Raw genomic sequence first — 25,448 nt, 5'->3', positions numbered from 1 at the left:
ATCGGGACCATTTTGAGAAAACATGCAAATGTGAGTGACTAAATTAATCATTAAGCCATTATTATTTTGTAACGTTTGCTTTGGAACTTGTTTTGTTAACTCGCTAATAACAGACGGTATGTAACTTGCTTTTTTCTTCATAATATCAATTTGGTACTAATTTTAATATATTTATGAACCGAAAAAGAAATTAAAATTTGGAAAAGTTAATTTTATAAGAAGAAAAAAAAAAGGAAGTCAAAAAGGTTTCCCAAGAGAGGGATCTTATTTTCAAGGATGAGTTGATTGCACATCAACTCCATGTGAGAAACATGTAAATAATCCAATCAACTCTTGAAAGGCAAGCAAGGAACTTGTTATTATTAAATTCTAATTTCAAAGAAAATTTCTCAATTCAAACCTTGAGGATCGTTAAAACTTACCAATGTAAAAGAATTGACCATCTTAATTCCCTTTATTTGATAAACGTTTTTCTTTTCTTTTTTTCCTTTTTCTGAGAAGGAGAAACTTGACTATCATTTTGTTTCTTTGCAAGTAAAAAAATAGAGTTGGGGGTAAATTATTTGAAGGAGTGTTTCAAAATTAATATATATATATATATATGAAACATTAACGTTTCAATTAGTGTTTCTGTTTAAATAATAATAATTCCACTTTTATTTAACAATTGATAACTAAATTTAATTATTTTTTAAAAATTAAAACCAAATTTAATTAAAAATAAAATATAAATAAATATTTAAAATTAAAAATTAAATTTATTATTATACTTACTATATTTCTTAATGTCGGCAGGTTATACATAAAAATAATCATTGTGGATTTAGTCTTCAAAAGTAGTACAAGAAAAAAATAGTTTTTAATGTCAAATTAAACGTGTAATTATTAATCCAACGAGTTCAATTACCACTGCTGTCGCTGAAAACATTAATTAATTATTTCGCCAGCATATTAATATGTATATATATATATATGTCCAGCAAAAAAATAAAAAAGGGTATTATAATAAAGTTACTCATTCTAGGTAAATTGTTTTCTTTTCATTTTTGTTGTATCTTGGTTCTGTCAAAATTTTATGAATTCATAAATTCAGAGGTATATTAATAAGTTTGGTATTTTTTTAGTTATTAAAAAGATATGATAAGGTTATAGGATGAAAACTTCAAAATGACTACATGGTTTGAATTTACCTATGACTTACAATAATAATCCAGGTGGTAGTATGTTTTGTCGTAAATAATTTACATTTCATATATTATGGGGTCACAAATCAAATCATGTCGTTTTACTTGTTTCGGCAATTCGAGACACTCCCAATTTACAAAATTATTAAATTTTCAAGAGAGTTGAGAAATAAAATTATAATCAAAGAAAATACATGACTATGCTTTGGTCTGTAAGCTCATAGGGCTCTAACAAAATCAATGCACATCCACAATGCCTACTAGGATACCCATAAACTTATACAAATATATATATATCACATTTTTTCAAAATAAACGAATTTATCTTTTATTTTTAAATTATTAATACACTAAGATTTATTTTTTAATGAATTTATAATTTAGATTTAATATATACTATACAAGTGAATAAATAGCAGGATGGAGTGCCCATTAATTGGGGTAAACTTTCTAAGCTTGCAATAAATACATTTTTAGAAACGCTTAGATTATAATTCCTCCTTTCAATTAGACTCAATTTCTCATTTGTAATTTAAAGGGATCTTTTATTTATTTTGATACCTAAATTATTTTCTATTACAATTTTTGGTCCAAAAAATAACCATGTTAAGAAAAATAAGTGAAACATTTAACCATGTCATTTGTTTTTCTTTTTTTTCCCAAGTCACTGATGACATGACCATTAATTGGTAATGTGACCTTTGACCATTAATGAAATTGACCAAGTGTTGAACAGTCATTCGCTGTTGACTGTTTGAATATATTGTAAAATTTATAATTACAAATTTTTTCCTTTTTGTTGAATTATTTATATTTTTTAATTTTATATAACTTTTACATCATAAAAATATTTTTTAAATTTAATAAATTATATATATTATATAATTTTTAAGTTTTAAGTTTTATATTATAAAAATGAATTTTTCGACTTTAAAAATAACAACAAATCAATTTTGTGATCTTGCATTGTTGTGCTTATTATAATTTTTGAACGTCTCTATATGTTGTGGCAAATTATCATTTTTTGAAATTTTTTTTCTAGTCTTTTGAAAACCTGCAATAAAATTAATATAATTTAAATACTTTAAAAAGTTAAATACAAAATTAATAAAATAAAGTGTTTAAAAATGGGAAAATGGCTTTTTAGAGGGAGTTTTTATTTTATTTTAAACATGATGAATGTTTCATTAAAAGCTTACAATAAAATCGATATAAAATTAGATACTTTAAAAAAATTTAAATATGAAAATTGGTAAAACAAAATATTTAAAAACCGAAAAATGATTTTTCATAGTGGAGTTTTTGATAAAACAACAACTTATGTAATAAGTGAAATAATTACTAAAAATAAACCAATATAATGTATAAAAGAAAAAAAAATTCTATGATAGAAAAAACCTTATAATAATTCTTAAATGATAATACAACATTTTTAAATACATTATATTTATTAATAAAATAAAAATTAATATGACTAATTATCTATTGTATGAATGTCTTATTACGTGGATATCAATCATGATCAAGATAAAGTTTTAATATACTTTAAATTCTAATAGTTATTAAAATTAAATTTCTACTTCTTTTATACTTCATGTGCCCATAAATAAAGACTCTGATGAAGTATTGTAATTATTCATTTTGATTAATAAAGTACACTCTCTATTACTTTCATATTTTATTTGTTCTTTATTCTTTCCATCTTGCTTTATTTTATAACAATTTATAATTTTTTAACATAATTTCTTAAAATATATATATAAAACTAAGTTGGTATCAATATTATTGCCCATATAAGAGATAATAAATTTAAGTGTGTTTATCGATACTAATCAAATTAAAACTCAGCCAATCATTAAGATATTTTATATTTTTATAATTGCATCACTTTAATTAATATGATTAATTGTGGAGTTTTAACTTTTAAGGATAAGGGGAAAAAATTTTGGCTACATTCTTTTATTATATATGTAACAAGAATATATATATATATTTAGAAAAAAAAATAATGATTAGGAAAGATTGAGATGATCAGCAAAGTAACATTCTCTTTTTTCTTATTAAATTATTAAAAGTTTATATTAATACAGTTACTATATATATATGTATATATTATTTTAATACTTCTATCTTTCATAGAAAAGAAATACTATAAATATAAAATAAGCAATTAAGGGTCGACCACTGACAAAAGGAACAGCCTCATTGGTTATATATACTATTAATTTTGAATAAAAGAACATAATGAAAAGATTATTAATTATTAGAATTTTTTGTCAAATATTAAACTATGTCACAGGTTTCCAAAAAGAGTTGGTTTTTATGAAATCTTATCAGACAGAAAAATGAAGGATGTGATGCTTATCATTATAAGTAATTAATAATTGAATGGAAGCTGGATGGGTCGTAAAATGGTAGTGGGTTTATCTAATATCTTTCAAATTGAAATTTGAATATTACTTTAAAGTTTAAAGTTTGTTTGGGCAAAGCGGTATCGTAGAGTGGAGCTTGAGAGTAATAATTTGATATTGGTAGTCATTATTTAAAATGAGTTAGCAGTAAATAGAATCGACAATGAACTCAAGAATTAGGAAGTAAAGTTTCGACAAATACTGAGATAGAATAATAAGGTGGCAAATTACGCAAAAAAAAGACAAAGGCGAAATAGAACACTTAATTATTCATGAAGAATTACCGGAGAATGTGAAGGATTTATTAAATTATGATAACCGTTGCACTATATACCCATTGTTTGATGACTACTAATTCTGTTGTAATCTTAGCTTAAAGCTTTATTCTTCTATCTATAAAAAAAATTGAATTTTTAAGAAAGAAAATGTTAGATCTCATTACATCTTTGATAGATATTTGTAATAGAAAGTTGTTTATAATGATAGGCGAAATGTTAATTTTAGTATAAAATTTTGAGGTTGTGTTTACATAAGATATCAAATCTTTTAAAATAATAAAATAAGGATTATATTGTTTTCGTGCCTTCTCAAATAAAGAGTAGGGTAAATTATTTTACATGAAATTGAGGTAAAGTATACATGATTGATTTTTCTTATACTATTACAACTAAAACATCATCATAATTATCATAAATTTAAGTCTTTATTTGAATCAAGTCCAAAAACGTTTGATTATTTTGAAAGTTTGATCGTTATTTCACCACTTTAAAGAGATCCTTCCGAGTAAAGCTTAGGCCCAAACTAAGCATTTAAACATAATGGTATTAATTATATGATACAGATTTAATTTTTACAAGTTTGGAGGATGGTATACGTCAATTTTTACTATTAATCTTTACATTTTACAAAAGTTATGGATTTAGTCTTTATACTTTAATTTAGTCAATTTTAGTTCATATGCTTTTTTGAATTAGTCAATATCAATGTCTTTACTTGTCGAATTTTAAAATTTCAGCATTGACCCAAATAGTGGCAATTAAATCCATTTGGTTAAATTCAGTTATTAGTCTTGTACTATGCATAAAGTTGTAAATTTAGTCAATATTCTCCAACTGAAGCAATCTTAGACTCTATACTTTTTTCATATTTTGAAATTTCAGTCATGATCCAAACGGCAACCCTTAAAAATCCATTAACTAGTTTTTTTGTGAGTAATATGTTAAAATATCGAATTGACATGAGCATAGAGCTGATCATGGGCCGGGCGGCCCGCCCGAAAAATGGGAGGGTTTGGGTAAAAATATAGGCCCGAAAAATGGGCTTGGGTAAAAAAATGAGGCCCGTTTAGAAAACGGGCCTGGCCTCAGGTAAGAGTTTTTTGGCCCGGGCCCGGCCCGAATTATATATTAATATATATTTTTTATTTTTTAAAATTATTTTAAAATTTTAATATAACTATTTTTTATTATATTGTTAATCTGTGTATTGTTTTAAGAATTGTTTTAGTATTATTTTTATTTGTTTTAATATTTGTTTTTATGTTTTTAAATATATTTGATTTATTATATATTTGATTTTTTTATTTAATAAAATAAGAAAAAAAATTAAATGGGTCGGGCTCGGGCTTAGTAATTTTATTTCGGGCCGGGCTTGGACAAAATTTTAGGCCCATATTTCGGGCTGGGCTGGGCTGGGCTGGGCCCGGGCCTAGTAGATGGGCCTAAAATTTTATCTTGGCCCGGCCCATGATCACCTCTACATGAGCATTACATATGGAAAAATATGTTTGTTTGTATCTGATTTTGAAAATAGTGGAACTCAATAAATTTAACAGTTATCAGTTATTCAAGACTAGAATTTTAAAATTACAATACATAAAAATAATCAAATTAAAGCATATTTTAACCATGATTATATGTTGAATACAAATGTATATATACTTAAAAATAAAAATAAAGAATCCAAAATTCCAGAATTCCAGATAATATAGAGCAAAGCCAGCGAAGATATACACTCATATTAGCTATATTGCTTTCGAAAGACATAGAAAACTTGTATCATCATATTGACACATCCAACCCATCTTATTTGAAAAACTTTCGAAGCGACCCTACAATTAAATAAACAAAGACATTAACACAAATATTCCATCTTGTTTCAAAAGTTATGTGATGAATCAAAAAGAATGGGTATGATAATGAGGGAACCACATGGCTGATTAAGATTTCATTGTCGTTTTATTATGATTTTGGGTGCAGTGGGGAGTGGTGAGGGCTATATTATCTTCTACAACCTCACACTACTTTTAATACGCTGCTTATCTAATCGTACAAAGAAATTGAGTAGGGTTATTTTTTAAGGAAAAAAGTCGTACTGGACCATAATATAATATGGTAATTAACAAAAGAGAAAACCCTAAATTTAATTATTAAGAAACCTTTTCCTTTTTATGGATATGCGTTTGAGTGGATAATTAATTACCTGCGCCCTGTCAGCTTCCTGAGAAGACATAGCTTTATTAGGGTCCTAACTGAGAGACACAGCAGATAATGTTGCAGATGAGGGGGTTAGAAGCACAGTTAAATGAATACATGAAGACATGTACGTTTCACAGATCGCCTCCATTTTGTTCTCTTTAGCTATTTACATGTTTTATCATTTTTCAAGTTTGCCTCCAAAATAAATTGATATCCATATTTTTTGTACCTTATCCCCAAGTGATTGTATAAGATTATCAAAAGAAATACAATAATCAAAATAAATTGATATAACAAATCATTTCCCAATTCGTTGAAGACAACATACAACTTTTCTTAAATTATGTAGTTTGGCCGTCTGTATATAAAATTAAGCAGCTAGGCCATGCCCTTGTTTTCCATCTGCGGTTCAATTCATCTAATCCTTGTTGTTATAATTAATAATGATTAAAAACAACTATTAATTGGTTGTTATCTTTTTAAGAATTAGCTTTTGAATTTGGGAACCGCATGTATCCATATTAATTGATTCTATGTTTTTTTTTTTAAAATTCAATATGGATTAAATTTGTCTCTTTTAAACCAATCAAAGTAATTTAAAATTTGCGGATCCCGTGTGTTTGTTTAATAGTTAGGGTGTTCACCGTATCAGGTGTAACCTGAGTTCGAGTCGCGCTAATCACTTTACAACATTTACAAAGAATATATAAACATCGAGAGCTAAACTTATTATCATACCAATTAAAATGTCGTATAATTGACAAAAAGGTGACAAAAAAAAACTTTACCTCTAGCTATAAGAAAGAAAAAAAAGCTAGTAATAAGATGCATTTTGAAATCGTATTTACTAACATCAGGAGATATATTAAAGGAAAAGGTAGGAATAAGTAGAGCAAATTTTGTGTAGGCAATTAGCATAAAAAGTCGTCACTGAAAGTTTGCCATGTGAGCCTCTTCGGCACGTGTAATGGAAGAGGCCCAAACATCAATGCCTTCCCATGTGCCTTTCAAGGTTTCGGCCTTTCCCCCAACTCCACGCTCCCACGTGACACCAGTTTTTGCAGGCTGGTTCAGATCTGTTGGGGCCTTCCCATTCGCCGTTGCCCATCGGTCTCTGATTATTAACCCTAATTTTACCAAATTCCACGGATTTTGATTGTTGAATGATGGGATTTTCCCAACCTGTGCAGTATCCCCCACAACTGGAATTTGCTTATAGGCGAGTCATGGCCATTAAAATGTACAAAAACAAACACACACACATATATTGTGATGCCTCCATAACATTCATATAATACATATGAAAAATTGAGGTTTAAAATGGGAAATTCATGCAATGCTCAAAACCATTACTTATCACAATAAAACATGTCCTCAGTCCTCACCTCCAAAAGATAAAACCAATGGAGAGAATATTGTGCCACTGATGATGAAGACACCCATTTCTCTTGGCTCTAATGTTCATTTTTAAATATAAACTTCAGAAAGAGCTTTTTAATTCAAGTGGGACTTTTTTCGAAAAGATAATTAACACTTTTGATGAATGGAACAGTACTCGTTTCCCAATAAGTTACAAAGAAAGAATAATTATATAGATTACACAATAGATAATAATAATAATAATGGTGGAGATAAAGCATATTGAATGGAGCCAAAAGAGTCCAGATATAGGAGGGAAAGCATATGAAAAATGCAAAGCCTGGGATAGAGACTAGAGACAATATATGGAAGATTAGCAAGCTGTGCCTTTATAATATATAAATAACATTAACATTTTTATTAAGTCAACCAAACAAATTATAAAAAGAAAGAGAGGTAGTTGTTAAAATAAAAATATCAACAATTATGGCTTCAATTCAAAAAGAAAAAAAGGAAAAAAATGGTTAGATCGGAATTTGTAAGATACATATGGAACCTTTGTTGTATGCTGCATGCAGGTTTGTTGGATTCTGGAAGACAGAAAGGACTATGTCCATTTCTGGATTGGGTCCAATATTTGTATTAGCCTAATAGGGTAATTACAACTGTACACACACACACAAAAAAAAAAACCCAAAAACACAATAAATAATAAACATATTGGCTGCTTTTATACTATAATATCCAAAAACAACAATAATAATTCATATGATTTTTTTTATTGTTTTTCTTGTTTTTAGTTTTTTTTTATAGAAATTTTGTCAATACTTGTATGCATGTAGAAACTACATATTTAGAAATAATAAAATGTAAGATTTGAAACTAATAATGATACAATATGTACAAAATTGAAATAAAAATTTTATTTTAAATTATGAGTAGAAGGAAATTTAAATAGGTAAATGCATCATATTAATAATATCAAACGTAATGTTTGAAACTAATAATGACAACACATATGTAATATGTACAAAATTAAAATAAATAATAGTTTAAATTGTGAGTAAAAAGAAATTTAAATAAATAAACACACTAGATTAAGAATATTAAATGTTGGTATTTTCAGTTTTCTTAAGTTGGTGTTGAGTTGATTTGTGACACCAATATTATGAATGTATATAAATAATGTGGGTGAAATAATTTGTGTAATAACATTGAAATGTATAAAAATATTAAGATAAAGCTTTAATTGGTTGAAGTGGTAAAGAAAATATTTTTTAAAGATTTAGGGTATGGTCAAATTTTAACATTTATAAATTTTTTTTAAATAATAAAAAAATATTAAAACACTTTCATAATAATATAACTCTTTTAAAATATAAATGTTTTGTTGCATGTTCTTTTACATGTTTAATTTTTAATTAATTTTAAATAACGTAATTTAAATTATTTATTGTTACCTATCATTGATAGTGACCGTTTCTCTTAATTTTTAAATAATATACAAATTTAGAACTATATAAGAAAGTAAAATATAATATTATAAATTTTAAAAAAATAAAATTATATAAAGCAACATACAATAATTATAATAATAGTTAATGATAAATATAAAAGATATTTGTGCTAAATTAATAAACACATTTAAGAATAATGATTGAATAATAATCGCTGAAATTTGACATTCTTTTAAAAACAAATCCGCAAAATATCTTTTCATCTGCACCAAACAAATAACAAATAGATTTAAAAAAGAAAAAGGCAGTTATGAGAGTGCTTACTTCACACAATATAAACAACTTGTAGAAAATTTTAAATATCAATATCATAATATTATATTACTTCATCATCAATTAAAATAATTTTCGATTGCTCTCTATTGCTATTGCTATTATTTTTCGACTATGATTTAATATTGCCTCTTTGAAAAACCATTAACGCTTCAATTTTTTTTATATAATTCTAATCATCTCTTCTGTTACCAGTAATTTTTTCTAGATGCTACTTGATTGAATATGCCTAACTACTGGATGTTATTTATAAATCTAAACTTAAATTTTAATTGTTATATAATTCTAATATTAATTAAGTGATAATTAAGATGTTTGGAGTTCTATTCAAGCAATAACTTTATTTTACATCAATAAAATTAACACGATTTAAAAAAATTAACACAACTCTTTTTATGTCAAATTTTTAACTAATGATTGTAAATTAAATTATAATTATAATTATCACAATTTTCCTATATTTTATACTTAGAGTTATATTTAAGTAATAACTCTATTTCAAAATTAGCACAAAATTTTAAACTAATAATTATAAATAAAATTGTAATTATTTTTAAAGTTAAGTTAGTAATATGATGGAAAAAAACATTATCTTGCTTTCAAAAGTTTCTCTAAACTCAAGCTTTTATATGTACTAGTTTCTAATAACAAATGTATTGCATGTAATTTTACGCGTTTAATTTTTTTAATTAATTTTCTAAATATTTTATTTTTTTTTGTTGAACCAAATATTATATTTTAATTATTTTAATTAGTGTAAAAGGATTTTTATTTTTTCAATTATTAAATATAATTAAACTACATTAACTTATTTAACAATTTAGTTACTATAATAGTAAAAAATTTCAAAAATTATATCATTTGTTTTTTGTTATGGTTTTCAAACCTTTTTTTAAAAAAAACTTCATAAAAATAATTAAAATTAAATTAAATTAACAATAAAATTAGATTAAATTAAAAAATAAATACTAATAATATTACAAAAACATTTTAATGTTGTTAATCTTAATCTTCTTCTTTTTTTTATGAATTACAATTACAAAACAAAACTCGTACAACAAATGCGACTAGCACGATCCGAAATCAAGCCATACCTAAGGCAGAAAAAACTCTTAATTATTAGGCCATGGTGTTGAATATTAATCTTCTTATTGAATGATAACACCCTCATCATCTTCTTCAATCAAGAGGGATTCTTGTTTGCTTTATAATACAGTTAATTATATTTTATATTCATATAATAACGTCTTTTTAAAAATTTTAAAAATATATATATATATATCAATCTATTTCCATCTAAATCTAACAATAGAAATAAAAATAAATCAAGCATTGATTTATCGAATTATATTTAATGATATCTTTGTATTCTTTATTATTTTAAAATTTATCCAAAGAATTAATAGTTAATTGATATCACTTTTGTTATTATCTGATAATAATTAGAAATACATGAATAGATTATTATTTTAATGTAAATTTAGTAATATGGAACTTAATTTGGACATCCGAATTACACGAGTGGAAAATAACTTTGGAATAGGATACAGTTTTCAGAAGATGATGATCGGCCTATTATTTTTTAACCTAGGCTTCAAGTACTGGGCCTTGATATCATCCAAATACTTTTGATCCATAGCCTGCAACACCTTAAAGAATGGCCCAAAATTAAAAATGGATCACTGAAAATGACATGCTCTATCATTCTCTCTATCTTCTCAATGACTTTTTTTTTTTTTATGATTCTCTCTATCTTCTCAATGCTCTATGATTATGATTCATCTATTTTAGTGTTTGAGCTTAATCTCGTTCAACTAGAATGATAATCAAGTAAAAAAAATTATTATAATATTGACTTCTAAATTTAAATTTGGCTCAAACGTTTAAGGAAAAAATTGACTTCTGCTTCTTTAAATTACTTGTTGGTACTTTGTTTTGATGTATGCAAAGATGAATTATCACTTCCCTTCTTCCTTTTATCTTGTCCTACTTGAAAGTTGAAATCATGCATACTTAATAAATAAGGTGTGAAATTAAATTAATGTGGTTAAGAAAATTTTTATTGTTCGATAAGAACAACATTAATCTAGTCATGGATGTGAGACCAATATATATATACACACGTATACATCCCACATAGAGGAATAGGATAGTAGAGTCATGAGTGACCAAAGTTGTTAAAAATGTCAATCAACTTGGCAAAGTTCCAAATGCATATACAAGATTTTGGGTGATGTATATGCCCGGTGCTAGGGTTTCATTTTGTCTCTACCTTTCCCTCTTAGTTTGAGCCCATACCGTACCCATATATTTAACCCAATTTCGCATTTCAACTCTCTATATCACCTGTCTTAAATGTGTCTAGCCTAGTGCCATGGCTGCTGTCTTAAAAGTCAGTTCAACCTCCACAAAATCATAGTCTGCCTAACCCTAACTTAATGCCTGCCTCGTGCATGTGGAACCCTAAGGCTCAACCTCAAGCTGCAGACGATGATTCCTGGGAGGTTAGGGCCTTTGCAGAGGACATAGGTAATGTTTTGGGCACAACTTGGCCGCCAAGGTCGTATACTTGCTCTTTCTGCGCAAGGGAATTCCGTTCGGCTCAAGCCCTTGGAGGTCACATGGACGTGCACCGCCGTGACAGGGCTCGCCTTCACCAAACGTACCCTGCAACTGATGCATTAAGGGATCCTGCAACTTCATCAATATTATCTGCTACTGCTATTTCCTCGTCTACCCTCTTAATCCCGACCCAACATTTCCCCCAGAATGCCGGCTTCTGTCTCCTTCACCACCATGATGGGGTTCCCGCTTCTCAACCTATGAATGCATGCTCCATCGATTCACCTTCCACCCTTGTCTCTATTTCACCATATCCCCCTCCGGTAATGCCTCCCAGGTTCAGCAATTCTTCTTCTCTCTATTACAGTAATCTTAATGGTGGGAGCAATGCTGGCGGCATCAACTTCAGGGAAACATCCATTGGAGAGCTTGATCTAGAGCTTCGACTAGGGCATCCGCCACCAACATCTTGATCCAAAAATTCAAAGAGAGTGAGTGTCCAATTTATATATATATATATATATCAATTTGAGGAAGAAAGAGTGCGTATAAAATAACAGTATAGTTCCGATCTCTTGGTGTGTGAGATTTTTATTTCTATTTTTTCAATGCTTATATAAGATCTTCATTACCTAAATATGTATGAAGGTGGAATATCAAGGAGAAAATAAATTCTAAGTAAAACGAAAATGTAAATGTAAAGTGAAAGAAAAAAAAGAAGAAGAGAGGGAATTATTAGTAAATTTTTAGAAGAATATATAAGATTAGGGTTTGATTGAAAGACTGGTAACGCTTGCAATGCATGCAGATACTGTGTTTTCTTGGAGAAAATGAAAGGAAAATAAGGGGGGAGAGGAGAAAACAATTTTTTTTAAAAATTTTTTTAAAAAAGTTATATTATGTTTAATTAATACTCTTGGATTGAGGATAAAAAATTTGGGTACAGGGAAACAAAATTAAACCTCAAAATAAATGAAGCCAAAATATTTTATTTTTGCTGAACGTAAATATGATGGTGTACTCATCATGACAATAAAATAAGTAGCTCTCTGAATTCAAAAAAATATTTTAAAAAATTGGCTTGGTGCCATATGTCATTATTTTGTATGTAGATATGTGGCTGCCTCTCAGTCTCACTAACTTGATATTATTATTTTCACATGGCAGAAAAATTAAATAAATCAACCTCAACAAACTTTCCTCTCAACTTGATGTTCAAAGCAACATTTAAATTAGCCTTTATTGCAATGCGTTGAGTTATTAATTTGTTTGCTAATGAGTGATTCACATCTTTTTTTAATTTTGATCATTAACTTACTCCTCAACCCTAACCCCCTATGTCACATCAATGGCGAGTAGTCATTCTTGGCTCAATAACTACTGTGTTGGAACTTGGAAGCCCAAAGGAGCAGATAATTAGTATAAAACCACATTAAATTAAAAAATAATTTAAATTGTGAGTAAATAGAAATTTAAATAAGTAAATATATCATATTAAAAATATTAAATATACTCCAATTATTTATTATAGTCATTGAATTGATATTAATCGACGACATTATCATTAAGATTATGGTATACTCATGATGTGAGTAAAAATAATTATATGATATATTTATTAACAACTTACATAAAAGTTAAATGTTATTTTAGTTGGAATGGTAGAGTTAGGTTATTGTATGATTTGGGTTTTGAGTTCAAATCTCATTATAAGCATGAATTTTTTTAAAATTTTATATAAAAAGATAAAAATATCCTTAAATTAATATTTATTATCTTATTAAAATAAGGAAATTTTAATAGTTTAATAATTGAGTTAGGATTAGTGTTAATTTTTTGGTATAGCTGTGGGTGTATGTTGCCTATTTTTTCGATTACTCATTAGTTTGGTTTTATATAAATTTAATTAGGGATGTTTAAACTTCAATTAAAATCAAATTAACTAACTGAATCAATATAGTTCAATTAATCGGTCAATGGCTGAACTTAGTTCTATTAATAATTTTTTGAAATTTTGATTATTGGCTAATTCAATTTAAAATCGAGTAATTAACTGAACTTAATAATTATGTAGTATTTCAAGACTTTAAATTTCGCTTAATTTGGTTAATTGCAAGACAAATTTACATTATCAATATATATTTTTTGATATGTTTTATATTTATTATAACCAAAAGATAAAAACATATAAGTTTCGATTAAATCAATTAACCAACTTAATTAACCGAAATATTTCAGTTCGATTAATTTCTTTGAAAAAAATTTAATTCGATTAACAGTTAAAAAATTATAAATTTCAATTAATACTAATTTAATTCGACCAATAACCGAACCTATCATTTAAACAACCCTAAATTCAATTCCATGTCGAATTTATATTTGTACTTATATAATATAATGAAAATTTCCCAACAAAACCTAATATTTATTTTCTTTGTAAGTTTTGCGTTGTGAAAATTAGAGCATCAACAAAGACTTTTTTTTACGATGGCCAAAAAAATAAAAATAAAAAGACTTTAAAATGGTTGTGCGTGAGAAATAAGCATGTTAAAAAATAATATAAATTGTGGAAAATGAAAATCACATCTGAAAATGAAATATAACTTTATTTGTTTTCTTTTAATTCTGGTTAACCATTTTGTAATACCCAAACTTCATTGGCAAGAAACACTGCAATGTGACTAAAATCCAAATCCAAATCCAATCCGCATCACAAACATCCTTCATATACACTTTACCCTTTTGCTTTTCTATTTTTCTAATTAATTACTTGCCTCCTAAGAATATATTACCTACTACTACTTCTTCTTCTTTTTTTAATATTAATTGATAATTACTTCTAGAGATCCAGTGCTCATGGAGTAAACGACTTCCAACAGTGTTTAATCCTTCTAATGTAATTATTTTCAATAAAATAAAATGTGTGGACAATTTAAAATATATATATATATAGCATGAGAATGTAATCAGAAGTAGGGAAGAAGATAGAAAATTTTTCCAGAGGGGTCTGAAATTAAATTGTAACTTTTACGATAATAAAAATATAATTTTACCATTTAAATAACTTATATTTTTATAATTTTTAAAGGACTAAATCAAATTTATATCATTTTATGACAACAAAGTACAATTTTATTTTTACTATTTTAAATTTTTAAAAGGCATAAATAAAAAAAAAATTATTTTAAAGGGATTGAGACCCTTACCCGTCCCTCCTCGATACCGCCCTGGCCTTAGAAGATTATGAGATTAAAATTGTAACCCATTACACTTCCTTATAGTAGTTAATATAACAACTCCTTTAACCTATATTAAGTAAAAAAGCTCTCTATGTGAACATGAGCTGTAAAGTTACATATTTTATTGGGTTTTACTTAACATTAAGCAAAACTAATCAATTCTTGTAATCACAAAAAGAGCTGAAAAAAACATAGGAAATTACCTAACATTACCTTACTTTACTACCCTTTTATATGAAAATTACCTGACTAATCCCTCTAATATCAATAAATAAGCAAATAAGTTTTTCTATTAAAAAATACAAATTGAGTCTTTATATATATATTTTTTAAATGAAAGCAAGTTAGGGAAATTGATAATGCTATTAATTAAAATCATCCAAAATACTAATGTGACATTGATGATGATGACTAGGATATAATAAAACGATGATTATTTAATATGATGTATATTTCAATTAAAAACAAATTTGTATACTTGATAATTATTAATTTATTATAAAAGTTGACATATCATTTTTAAAAAAATAATTATTTTGATTTAATAGTAAAATTAGTTGAATTTTTAGATTTCAAAATAAAAAATTTAATGTATAAAAGAAATGAGACACGTGACATAATTTTGTTTCTTTAACTTAAGAAAAGTACATTACAAGTACACCAAATATTAACCCTTAATAATATATTGATATAATTAATTTTAATTTATAAAAATAAAAATAAAAATTGTGAAAAAAAATGTTCTAAAAAAAAAAGGTTTGGCCGAAATTCCATTCTATTAATATGATTAGGTTCTTTCTTTGTAATTAATGGAATCATCTTTAGGTCAACTGTCATCTATGTTTCACTTTTTTCTTTTTTTGGGTTCAATTTTATTAATTAGAACCAATCATATTTTTATTTATTCGCTAAAGTAATAAGTAAATCAAAGTAAATAAAAAATAGACAACATGACATATTAGTTTTTATAAATAAATTAATAATCATTACATGTACTTTTTTAAATAAAATTCGATATATATACTATAACATTTTAAGGACACAATAAAAGAAAATAATCCCTACGCAACATATCTTACGTGTCTTTATTGACTAAAATTTAAAATGAATATTATTTCAATTTAATTTTCATATGAAAATATATAAACATTGAATACTCATTTACATAACAAAAATTATACATGTCAAAAATCTTTACTATAATTAGTTTAGTCATAGGTTACGAAAAATATAAATATGTGCATACTCAGATCAATTTTAATTTATTCTTAATATTAAGTCATTATATACAATTTTTAATATCCAATATAGGACATAGTTCGAGTCCCAAAACTTTAAATTTTACTCATTCATTGGTACATTCATTTTTTTAATTATTGAAAATTGAATTTTATATATAACATTCCTTTCTTTAGTAGATAGATGAAAAATATATTAAATATATTATTGAAATTACAATTTATTAATTTAGTTACCAATTATGTATTTTTTCTTTTAAAGAAGTTAAATTTTCTTCTTTGTTTAATAGCTTAATTTATATAATATCTTTGAATTATATTTTCACTCTTTTTATAAGAGTAAATCATAATTAGAAGTAATATCAAACCATTCAAATTTAATTTAAATATTAAGATTTTTTATCTTAATCTATATGAATTATAATTTAAACTATCATCATTATAAAAATAAAATATTTATATTATTTTCATTTCTTTAATGATACTATTTATAAAATGTTACAAAATTTGTACTATTTTTTGATAATTCAATATAATATAATTTAATTAATATACATAAATAATTCATAAATTGCTCCAAATAAACTAATTATGTTATAAATAAATATTTTATCATGTCCTAGACATCATCGTCGATGTCATGCTACATTTGCCCTATGTCATGTCAAAATTCCGTATGCTTACGGGTAACACCATTTTCAGTTTTACCAAGTTACTTCCAATAATTAACGACTTGATTGATCCAACTTTTAATAAAGGGATTTCTTTGCTGCTCCTCACTAACTACACCAAAATTTATCACATACGTACCGTCTCCATTCATTTTACTATTTTTATTACACATTTACTTATTATTTAGGCATAATAATAAAATTATCTTTCAACATTTATATTTTTTACCAATTTAATTTTGAAGTGTTCATGAGTCGATTGGGCTAAAGCTTATTTTCAACTTTTTAAAGCCCATGTTCATTTTCGGGCTGACTCACCCTACCTAAAAAGTTTATTTTATTATTCAAAAATAACAAATACTAAAAAATATATTTTAATTGATATTTTATATACTTCTATAATTAAATTTAAATTTAAAAATATTTTTATTACTTAAATTGAATTTACTCAGTTCTTGGATAGGTCTAATTTGGTCTTTATTTTTTTGAGTTAAATTTAATTGTTAATCTTTTAAAAACTGGTCAAATCAATTTTTTAAATGAAAAATATTTATTAAAATATTAATATTTTAATGATATTAGTGTGATAACTTACATGACAGACCACAAGTATTTCATGTTGACGTGACATAAATTCTCTAATATATCACATCAATAAATAATTATATAATTATATAATATTTAAAATTAAAAATTTATAAAAAATTAAAACACACAAATTATTATATAAAATCTAAAAAATTAATATTTTAATCAGTATCCTCATTATAAAAATAAAAATTATTCTCTCTTTTTTTTTAATAACTAAAGGCTTAATTTAGATAAAAATAATAATTAAATTAATAAAAATAAAAATATGAAGATGTAAATTTAGTATGATGGATATCATTTATAGATATAATTTTGGCGAATTCAAGTAAATGGATAGTAGGAAAAAAGAAAATATATAATGAATAAAGAAAATAAAAGTAAATAGATATGTATGGTGAGAAATGGATTTAATGCGTCAATTAAATCACATGTACCTCACTGCCTTTTTCTACCGCCAAAACCATAAATTTATGGCTATTGTTTTGGGTAGCCTATACCTACCTATCAATCACTCTCTTCTAATCTTTGTAAATTGAATTTGAATCTCCCTATGTTTTTCCTTTCATACTTATCTCTCCACATATATATATATATATAAATGTTTTTGGTTATCCCATTCACTTTTCATCATTCCAATTTTTTTTTTCAATCTTAACCCTAACTTTTAAACCTCAAATTTTAGTATCGATTTTAAACCCTAAATTTAGGATTTAAGATTCAAATTCGGAATTCTAAATTCTAAATTTGAGATTCATAATTCAGAATAAAATAGTTATTAAATTTATATGTCAATAATATAGAAAAAATTATTATTTAAATAAATTATAAATATTTAATAGTGTCCTCGAAAAATTCTTTAAACTTGCATAATTTATTCAAATTTTGATAAATTTTTTATTCTACTTTTTAAAACCTTTTTATTAGGAAAAATTATAAACAATATTTTAAATTTAAAAAATTATTTTTAAATAGTATTTCAAAATTATAAAATTTAAAAAATACATAAAAGTTTTGATAATTTTTTATATTGTACTTAGAAATGCTTTATTTTTTAGCGTTTTAAAATTTTTAAAAAGCTTTAAAAATGTATACACAAATTTTATTTTGAAATAAATTTGAAAACAATTTAGATTTTTATTTTGTTTTTTATAAATTTATTTTAAATATATTTTTTGGTAGGAATTTTATCAGATATTACCAGCATAGTATGGACGTTAATAACATGAAATCATTCTGCATAACTTGAACAGTTAAGCTCCAAAAGTCTTTAATCATGCCAGCATAGCAATATCATTAATAACATTTCTTGCAAAGCTTACTATGTATACATTTAAGAAAAAAAAACTAATGTTTAATTTTTTTATAGTATTTTATGTTTTTCTATCAAATACTAAATATATAATTGGCTAAATCAGATGGTTGAAATTTAATTGAAATGTAAATTAATTTAAAAAGATTGATTTTAAGAAATAATTAAAATATAAATGGTAATATAATTTAATATTTATTTAAAGAAATTACTGTTTATAAAATAAAATGAAAGTACATAAGAAATATTCTATAATTTTTAATTGCTAATTTGGTTTACATCATATGCAATTATAATATGAGTTTCTATTAGTATAATCAAACTTTGGTTATGGAAATGAAATTTATAATAATATAATAGCTAGTGGAGTGGTCAAATTCTATTTAAATTAAAAATAAGACTTCGTGTATGTCTTTTTTATTTTTATTTTTTATAATTAGCCGCTATTCATTGATAATTTGATGTTATTTTCCAACTTTACAAATTTTTAAAATTTGAATTAATAAAAATACATTTTGATCTTCTTAAAAATAATAAAAATTAATTTAATCTTTTAAAAATATAAAGATATAAACTATTAAGATAATAAAAATTATTATCTTTATAATTTAATTTTCGCTTCTTTAAAACTTCTGCTGATACATCCTCTAAGTTTCATACCAACAGGTTTCAATTGTGGATGGTACATTAAACTCGGTGGGTTTAAGAAATCAAAGAAATACAAAAACGGTGGTTGATTTGAAGTATATCTCACAAAACGTTTTCATAAAGTTGGTACTAGATGCTCCGAAGCACAAGACACACAGGGGTCAACAACGTTGAGAAAACCCAAAAAATGAAACCATTGATGAGGTCACTGACTCAGTGCCTAATCTTGCCATACTGTCTCCCCTCGAGGTCAATCACATCTGAGCAATCGTTGAAGGTATTTGTAAAATTAAGGTTGCAATCAGAAGCACGGGGAACATATACGATGCAAAACAAAACGAAAAGAGAGTAAATATGGTAAAATTAAAATTAGCATAATTAAATTTCCATATTAACACAAATGTTTGACGTAAATTACTATTGTTGATAAATCATGTCATTTGAGAAAATTATGGGCTAGTCTGTCACAATTATGTCATTATGATTTATTGCTAAATTAGTTGTAAAGCAAAATCGTTTATAAAAGGTACGGTAGTAATTACATTCAATTTTTGTCAAACGTTTTTAACAGGAATAATGAAATGGAATTAATTGAGGTAAAATTAGTAAATTTTATAACAATATCTTTTAACGCAGTTTTTAAAATTCAATGTATTAACTGTTTTTCTAAATAGTAATATAATTCAATCAAAATTATAAATATATTTAATTTAGTTGTATACTACAGAATTAGTCGTATTTTTTATTACAAAATTAGCTTTAATTTACAATAAAAAAGGGAAACAATTTTGTTTTTAAAAGGAATGGTTTGGGTAATAATTTACTGAATTAATCGAGGTAAAATATTAATAAATAATATATTTCTAATATAACAAAAGAAAATACATACAAAATTTGCAAAACGACCCAATTTTAAGGTTATCAAAAAAGTGTATTTTTGGGTCTCCGTTTCTGAAAAATAGATTAGTAAATAATTATTAAAAATATTTTTGAAGTTAGTCGAGAGGTTAATTAGAGTTTAATTGAGTGAATTTAACTTAATTAAGAGTAATTAAAAAAAAGACTAACTTGAATAAGGGGTAAAAGTTGAATTATAAATTAAAAAATAAAAAGGACTAAAAGGGTAATTATACAAAAAATATAAATTGAGGAGGTTTATCGTAAAAAAATCTAAAATTTTTAATATATTATTATATTATTATGTTTAATGTATTATTATATTATTATATAATAAAGATATTTTGTATTTTAACTATATTATATTATATTATATTATCTATATATATATAAATTAAAGAAACAAAAGAAAGGAAATAGAAACAGAATAGGGGACGAAGCAGAAAGAAAAAAGAAAAGAAGAAATTTAAGGATTTCAAGGTTTAATTTCAAATTGATAAGTTAAATTAAGTCATTTTCTTATAATTTTTGAGTTTATATGAAATTAGAACAAAATGTTATTAAGTATGTGCTGAAATTTTAGAAGATATTAGATTTTTAGACATTAAATTTTAGTGAGTAAAGGTGTGAATTGGGGATTGAATTAATAGAATTTCTAACTAGAAGTGGGAGATAGAATAAATTGTAGAATAAATTATAAATTTTGTATAATAGAGACTAAATTGAAAGAAATTCGAAATTATGATTTTTATGCTGAAAATTTGTTGTTAAAGTTTAAGTTTAGTTAGAATTTGAATAGAAATAAGGTATAAATTGAGGAAGAAAAATGGATGAATTTAGTTAAGACTAAATTGGAATTAAGGCAAAAGTTGGATAGAATTTGAAATATTTAATGTGAAAATTGAATGTTAGTGTATTAATATTTAATTGTTTTAATTTCCGTAGCTAACGTTGTCTCAGGAAATCTCGGCTAAGCAAGGAAATGACAAAGACAACGGGAGTTAGCTCAAAAATTACGGTTTGTATTTCTATAATCCGAACTTAATACTTAAATTGTTGGATTTGTTTTGAGATGGTTATTTGAATTGGATTGAATATTGATTATATTGAATTGATTTATGAATATATGTGAATGTTCGAATTGAAATGAATATTGATGTGGAAATTGAATAATAAATATTTGTTATATTGAAAAATATATGTAGTTGGAAGTGTGATGAAATTCATAGAAAAATGTAATTATTGTGAAATTGAATATTTATTAGTGAAAAGTGAATGGAATTATATTGAATTGAAAATATATAGTTAATTAATTAAAATATGAATCAATTGAAAACTGAAAAGTGAATTAAATACCCTATTAACTAGTCGGGCTAGTCGGATATAGTTGGCATGTCATAGGATATGGAAGAGTACGGGTTTTTGCCGGCTTACTAATCAGGCACTTATGTGCTAACTATTGTTACTGTTACCGTTACTGTTACCGATTCGGCACTTTGTGTGTCGGATATTGTTATTGTTACCGTTACTGTTACTGTTTCAGATTCATTCCGATGAGGTACTCTGTGTATCGTACTGTTACTGTTATTGTTCCAGATTTGTTCCGATGAGGTACTCTGTGTACCGCACTGCTACTATTACTGTTACTGTTCCGGCTTCGGCCAATGAGGTACTATGTGCCGTACTGGTGTGTTGGTTGGATCCATGTATCCGTCTAGGTACAAGTCATATTAATAGGGGTAAATAAAGGAACTGGAAAGATCGACTGTTATTGAATAATTTAATTGTTACTATATATCTGATTTTTACTGAATGATTGTTACTGGATAACCGATCAATTGATTGATACTGGATAATTGATTGTTACCGAATAATTGACTGTTATTAAAAAAAAAATTGTTCTGATTGACTGATTGTTAATGAATATTACTGATTGATTAATTGCTATTGAAAAACAATAAATGATTTTGAATTTAAAGTAAACCAAAACATTGGTTGGAAAGTGAATGTTTGAATACTCATTGAGTTTGAATAGTTCAATATATAAAAATTAATATGTTTTATAATTGTTTAAGTGTTTAGATTATAGAAATACCACTGAGTGTATACTCAGCGAACGGTTTGTTTCCGTGCGCAGGTTAAGGTTAGACCGTTGAATCAGCATCCCAAGCCGATCTCAAATTCAATGAGGTAAAGTATGTTGAGTATTGGTAATGGCATGTACCTAGGATGTCTTATAAGAGTCATTTAGGTTGTGAAAGTATTGATAAAATAAGTAAATTATGGTTGGCAATGGTATATAGTATGAATTTGAAATTTGAAAGAAAAATTCGTAATAATTCTAAATTAGTCCCAAATTGATTTTACTATTCATATTAGACCGCGAGGGCCCATTAAAAGGACGATATCTTAAAATTATGATGAGTCTGAACGTTTATATTTAATTAATGTTTGTATTGTACTGTATTGACTGGTAATATCTCGTAACCCTGTTCTGGCGACGATATGGAGTTAGAGGACGTTACAAAATTATAGGATAAGTTTGTGAAAATAGGACGAAGATAATAGCAGTGTATCGCAAAGATAAAAGAGAAAATAAAATACACTAAATTTTATGTGGGAATCCTTTTGAGAAAAGAGATGATTACGTCTATTTATAGGTTTAAAATATTATTCTAATCAAAGTCAAATAGAAATAATGCAATACGATTAAAATACTTAATTCTAATAAACATCAAATAGAGAAAGTAAACTTCTATACAGATTCTATTTGTACAGCCTATACTCGGGCCTTTGGCCCTTCATCTTATCTTGTCACTTATTTTTTATATCTAATAAGAATTTAGATCACACGATTTTTAAAAAAGTTGTATATTTTGATTACATTTAAGGATATGTTCTATTAAGTGTTTGAATTTACCTGTGTTTTTTTTTTACATTGCTTTAATAGGCCTAATGACATAATTAACTCTTGAAACTAAAATTTTCTTATTTGACCCCTATAGTGGGATTCATATGTATGTTAATATTTATAAGTGGCCATTAGAGACCTCTTATCTTCTTGAAAATTGCATCGTCGTGTAAAGATTCATCAAAATCTTCACCTCAAAATTCCCACACGTCAATCATATTATTTTTGTATCTGTAATTAAAAAAAACAATATAAAATGGAAAATATATGACAGCATGCATTATAACATAAAAGTTATGAACTAGTAAAATAATATAAAAATATACTAAATTTATTTAGTAGCGTGGCAAACAAGTGCTACGAAACAAGCCACGTATTGAAGAGAGCAAACCTACTAATCAAGTCATGTTTTACCATTTGCATGAATCATGAATGCATGCTTTTGAATTAACTTCATCTTAAGATGTTCCATAAATTTCTTAATCTCAATATATGTATTTTTCTTAATTTTTTAAATTTAAGCATCAATTTTAACCCACAATTCTAGTTAATAAGAAAATATACATAGAAATTCCTATCATAAAATTTTTCATTAAATTAGTGTTAAGGGTTAATGAGATAATAATTTAATTGGAAAACATTAATTTATATGATTTTATTTTAAATAATAATTGATATTATTATGATAATATTTCTTAATCTCAATATTCGACGTATAAACCAAATCCAAAGAGGTAGATAAAACTTAGGTCCTTAGATAAAAAGATAAATTGCAATTTTAGGTCCTATTTTTGTTTAGTAAATATAATTTAAAATATTTTAGTTTGACTACCATTATTACCCTAATAACCCTTTTACAAAAGTTTCTTGGCTTCGCCGGGTGACATAATCTCATATGTAATATTAATAATCCCAGTGTCCCACCGTTACTCTCTCACGCAAGACAATTCATTCCCGTCCTTTTCGGAATCTCTCTCTCTTTAATATTTTTTAAATACCAATAATAGCCCATTCCTGATCTTTCTATTCAATTTTTAAAACTTTAAAAAAAGTAATAATACTATAATTTAATACTTATTTTCATATATATATAAAAAATCATAAAAGATGTTTTTTAAGGCAAAACAAGATAGGAAAAATATCATGTTTTTATGTGTTAATATAATATATATTAGAATATAGCACAACTACAATGCCATTAATAACTTATAAAAAATGGAACGTGGTATTTATTAAAATAGTTGAATATTAAAATTTTATGATTTAGATTCTTTTGGATGGTTAATATGTTTATTGATGATTAGTGTATAAATAATGGTGACGATAAGATCAGATATTATAGCGCGAGACAAAAAAAATAAACGCATAATATTAAAGATAAACACTCGTCCAAAGATGATGTTAAGTATATATATATATAAATTTATAATAGTATAGGTAAAATATTATTTGTTATTTTATAAAAAGAATAGATACTTAAAAATTTTATATAAATTAGGACTCGATTAATAAGGAGATGAACTTAATCGAACTTTTGATAACAATTTATATACTATTAATAATAAATTTATAATTTTTGAATATAACTACAGTTTTTATCTGATGATAATATGCAAAAATATAGCTAATGAATGATTTTATCTGATGAAAAAACCATGTAAGGTATAAAAGTTTTAATATTAAACGTAAATGTAATGACATTTTAGAAATAAAAGAGGTCAAGTTGGGGTCTTCCAGGAAAAGGGAAGTCAAGTTGGGCGTTTGGTGTATCATTTACGGAGCATAACTAGAGGCACGTGTCACTTTTTCGTTGCTTCCTTGTAAAATAATATCTGCCCCCTCCCCCCCTTACAGTAAACCAACGCACTCGGTGCACGTTAGCGTCCCATCGGCCCCACGCGTGACGTCCCGGACTTTCCCGTTAACTCAGCTACGATCAAATGCGGGCACTGTTATGTCCATTCACCACTCTTTGCTCTCTACGTGGATAAATTCGTAAAAATGGTCGACACGTGGCATAATCCGTAAGCGTTAATTCTAGAAAATTCTGATTAGATGAGATCAACGGCGTTAAAAACCTAAGAGGAAGTAGGGCCTAGTAATACACCGACATTAGCACCAAATAAAAAAAATTATTAAAAAAAATCTAACCTTCTCCTTA

General features: G+C 25.7%; 1 protein-coding gene across 1 annotated transcript; it reads left to right on the top strand.

Annotated features, from left to right (window-relative positions):
• Window positions 1-7,980: 7,980 nt before the first annotated feature.
• On the top strand, window positions 7,981-12,477 carry LOC107947632 (transcriptional regulator SUPERMAN). Its single transcript, XM_016882220.2, has 2 exons — window positions 7,981-8,009; window positions 11,641-12,477. Exons 1-2 carry the CDS (start codon window positions 7,981-7,983, stop codon window positions 12,254-12,256), a joined length of 645 nt encoding a protein of 214 aa, XP_016737709.2. The 3' UTR covers window positions 12,257-12,477.
• The last annotated feature ends 12,971 nt before the right edge of the window (window positions 12,478-25,448 follow it).

The sequence above is a fragment of the Gossypium hirsutum genome, chromosome A12 (genome assembly GCF_007990345.1).
Source record: "Gossypium hirsutum isolate 1008001.06 chromosome A12, Gossypium_hirsutum_v2.1, whole genome shotgun sequence".
Lineage (NCBI taxonomy): Eukaryota > Viridiplantae > Streptophyta > Magnoliopsida > Malvales > Malvaceae > Gossypium > Gossypium hirsutum.
The sequence above is the reverse complement of the archived record's forward strand: the minus strand, read 5'-3'. Positions and strand labels throughout refer to the sequence as shown.

What these genes read in the sequence shown, in the direction of transcription:
- LOC107947632 (XM_016882220.2), top strand. Translation starts at nt 7,981, where the DNA reads ATGGAACCTTTGTTGTATGCTGCATGCAG. An exon ending in TTGTTGTATGCTGCATGCAG is followed by an intron (nt 8,010 to 11,640) that starts GTTTGTTGGATT and finishes ACAAAATCATAG; the next exon opens with TCTGCCTAACCCTAACTTAA.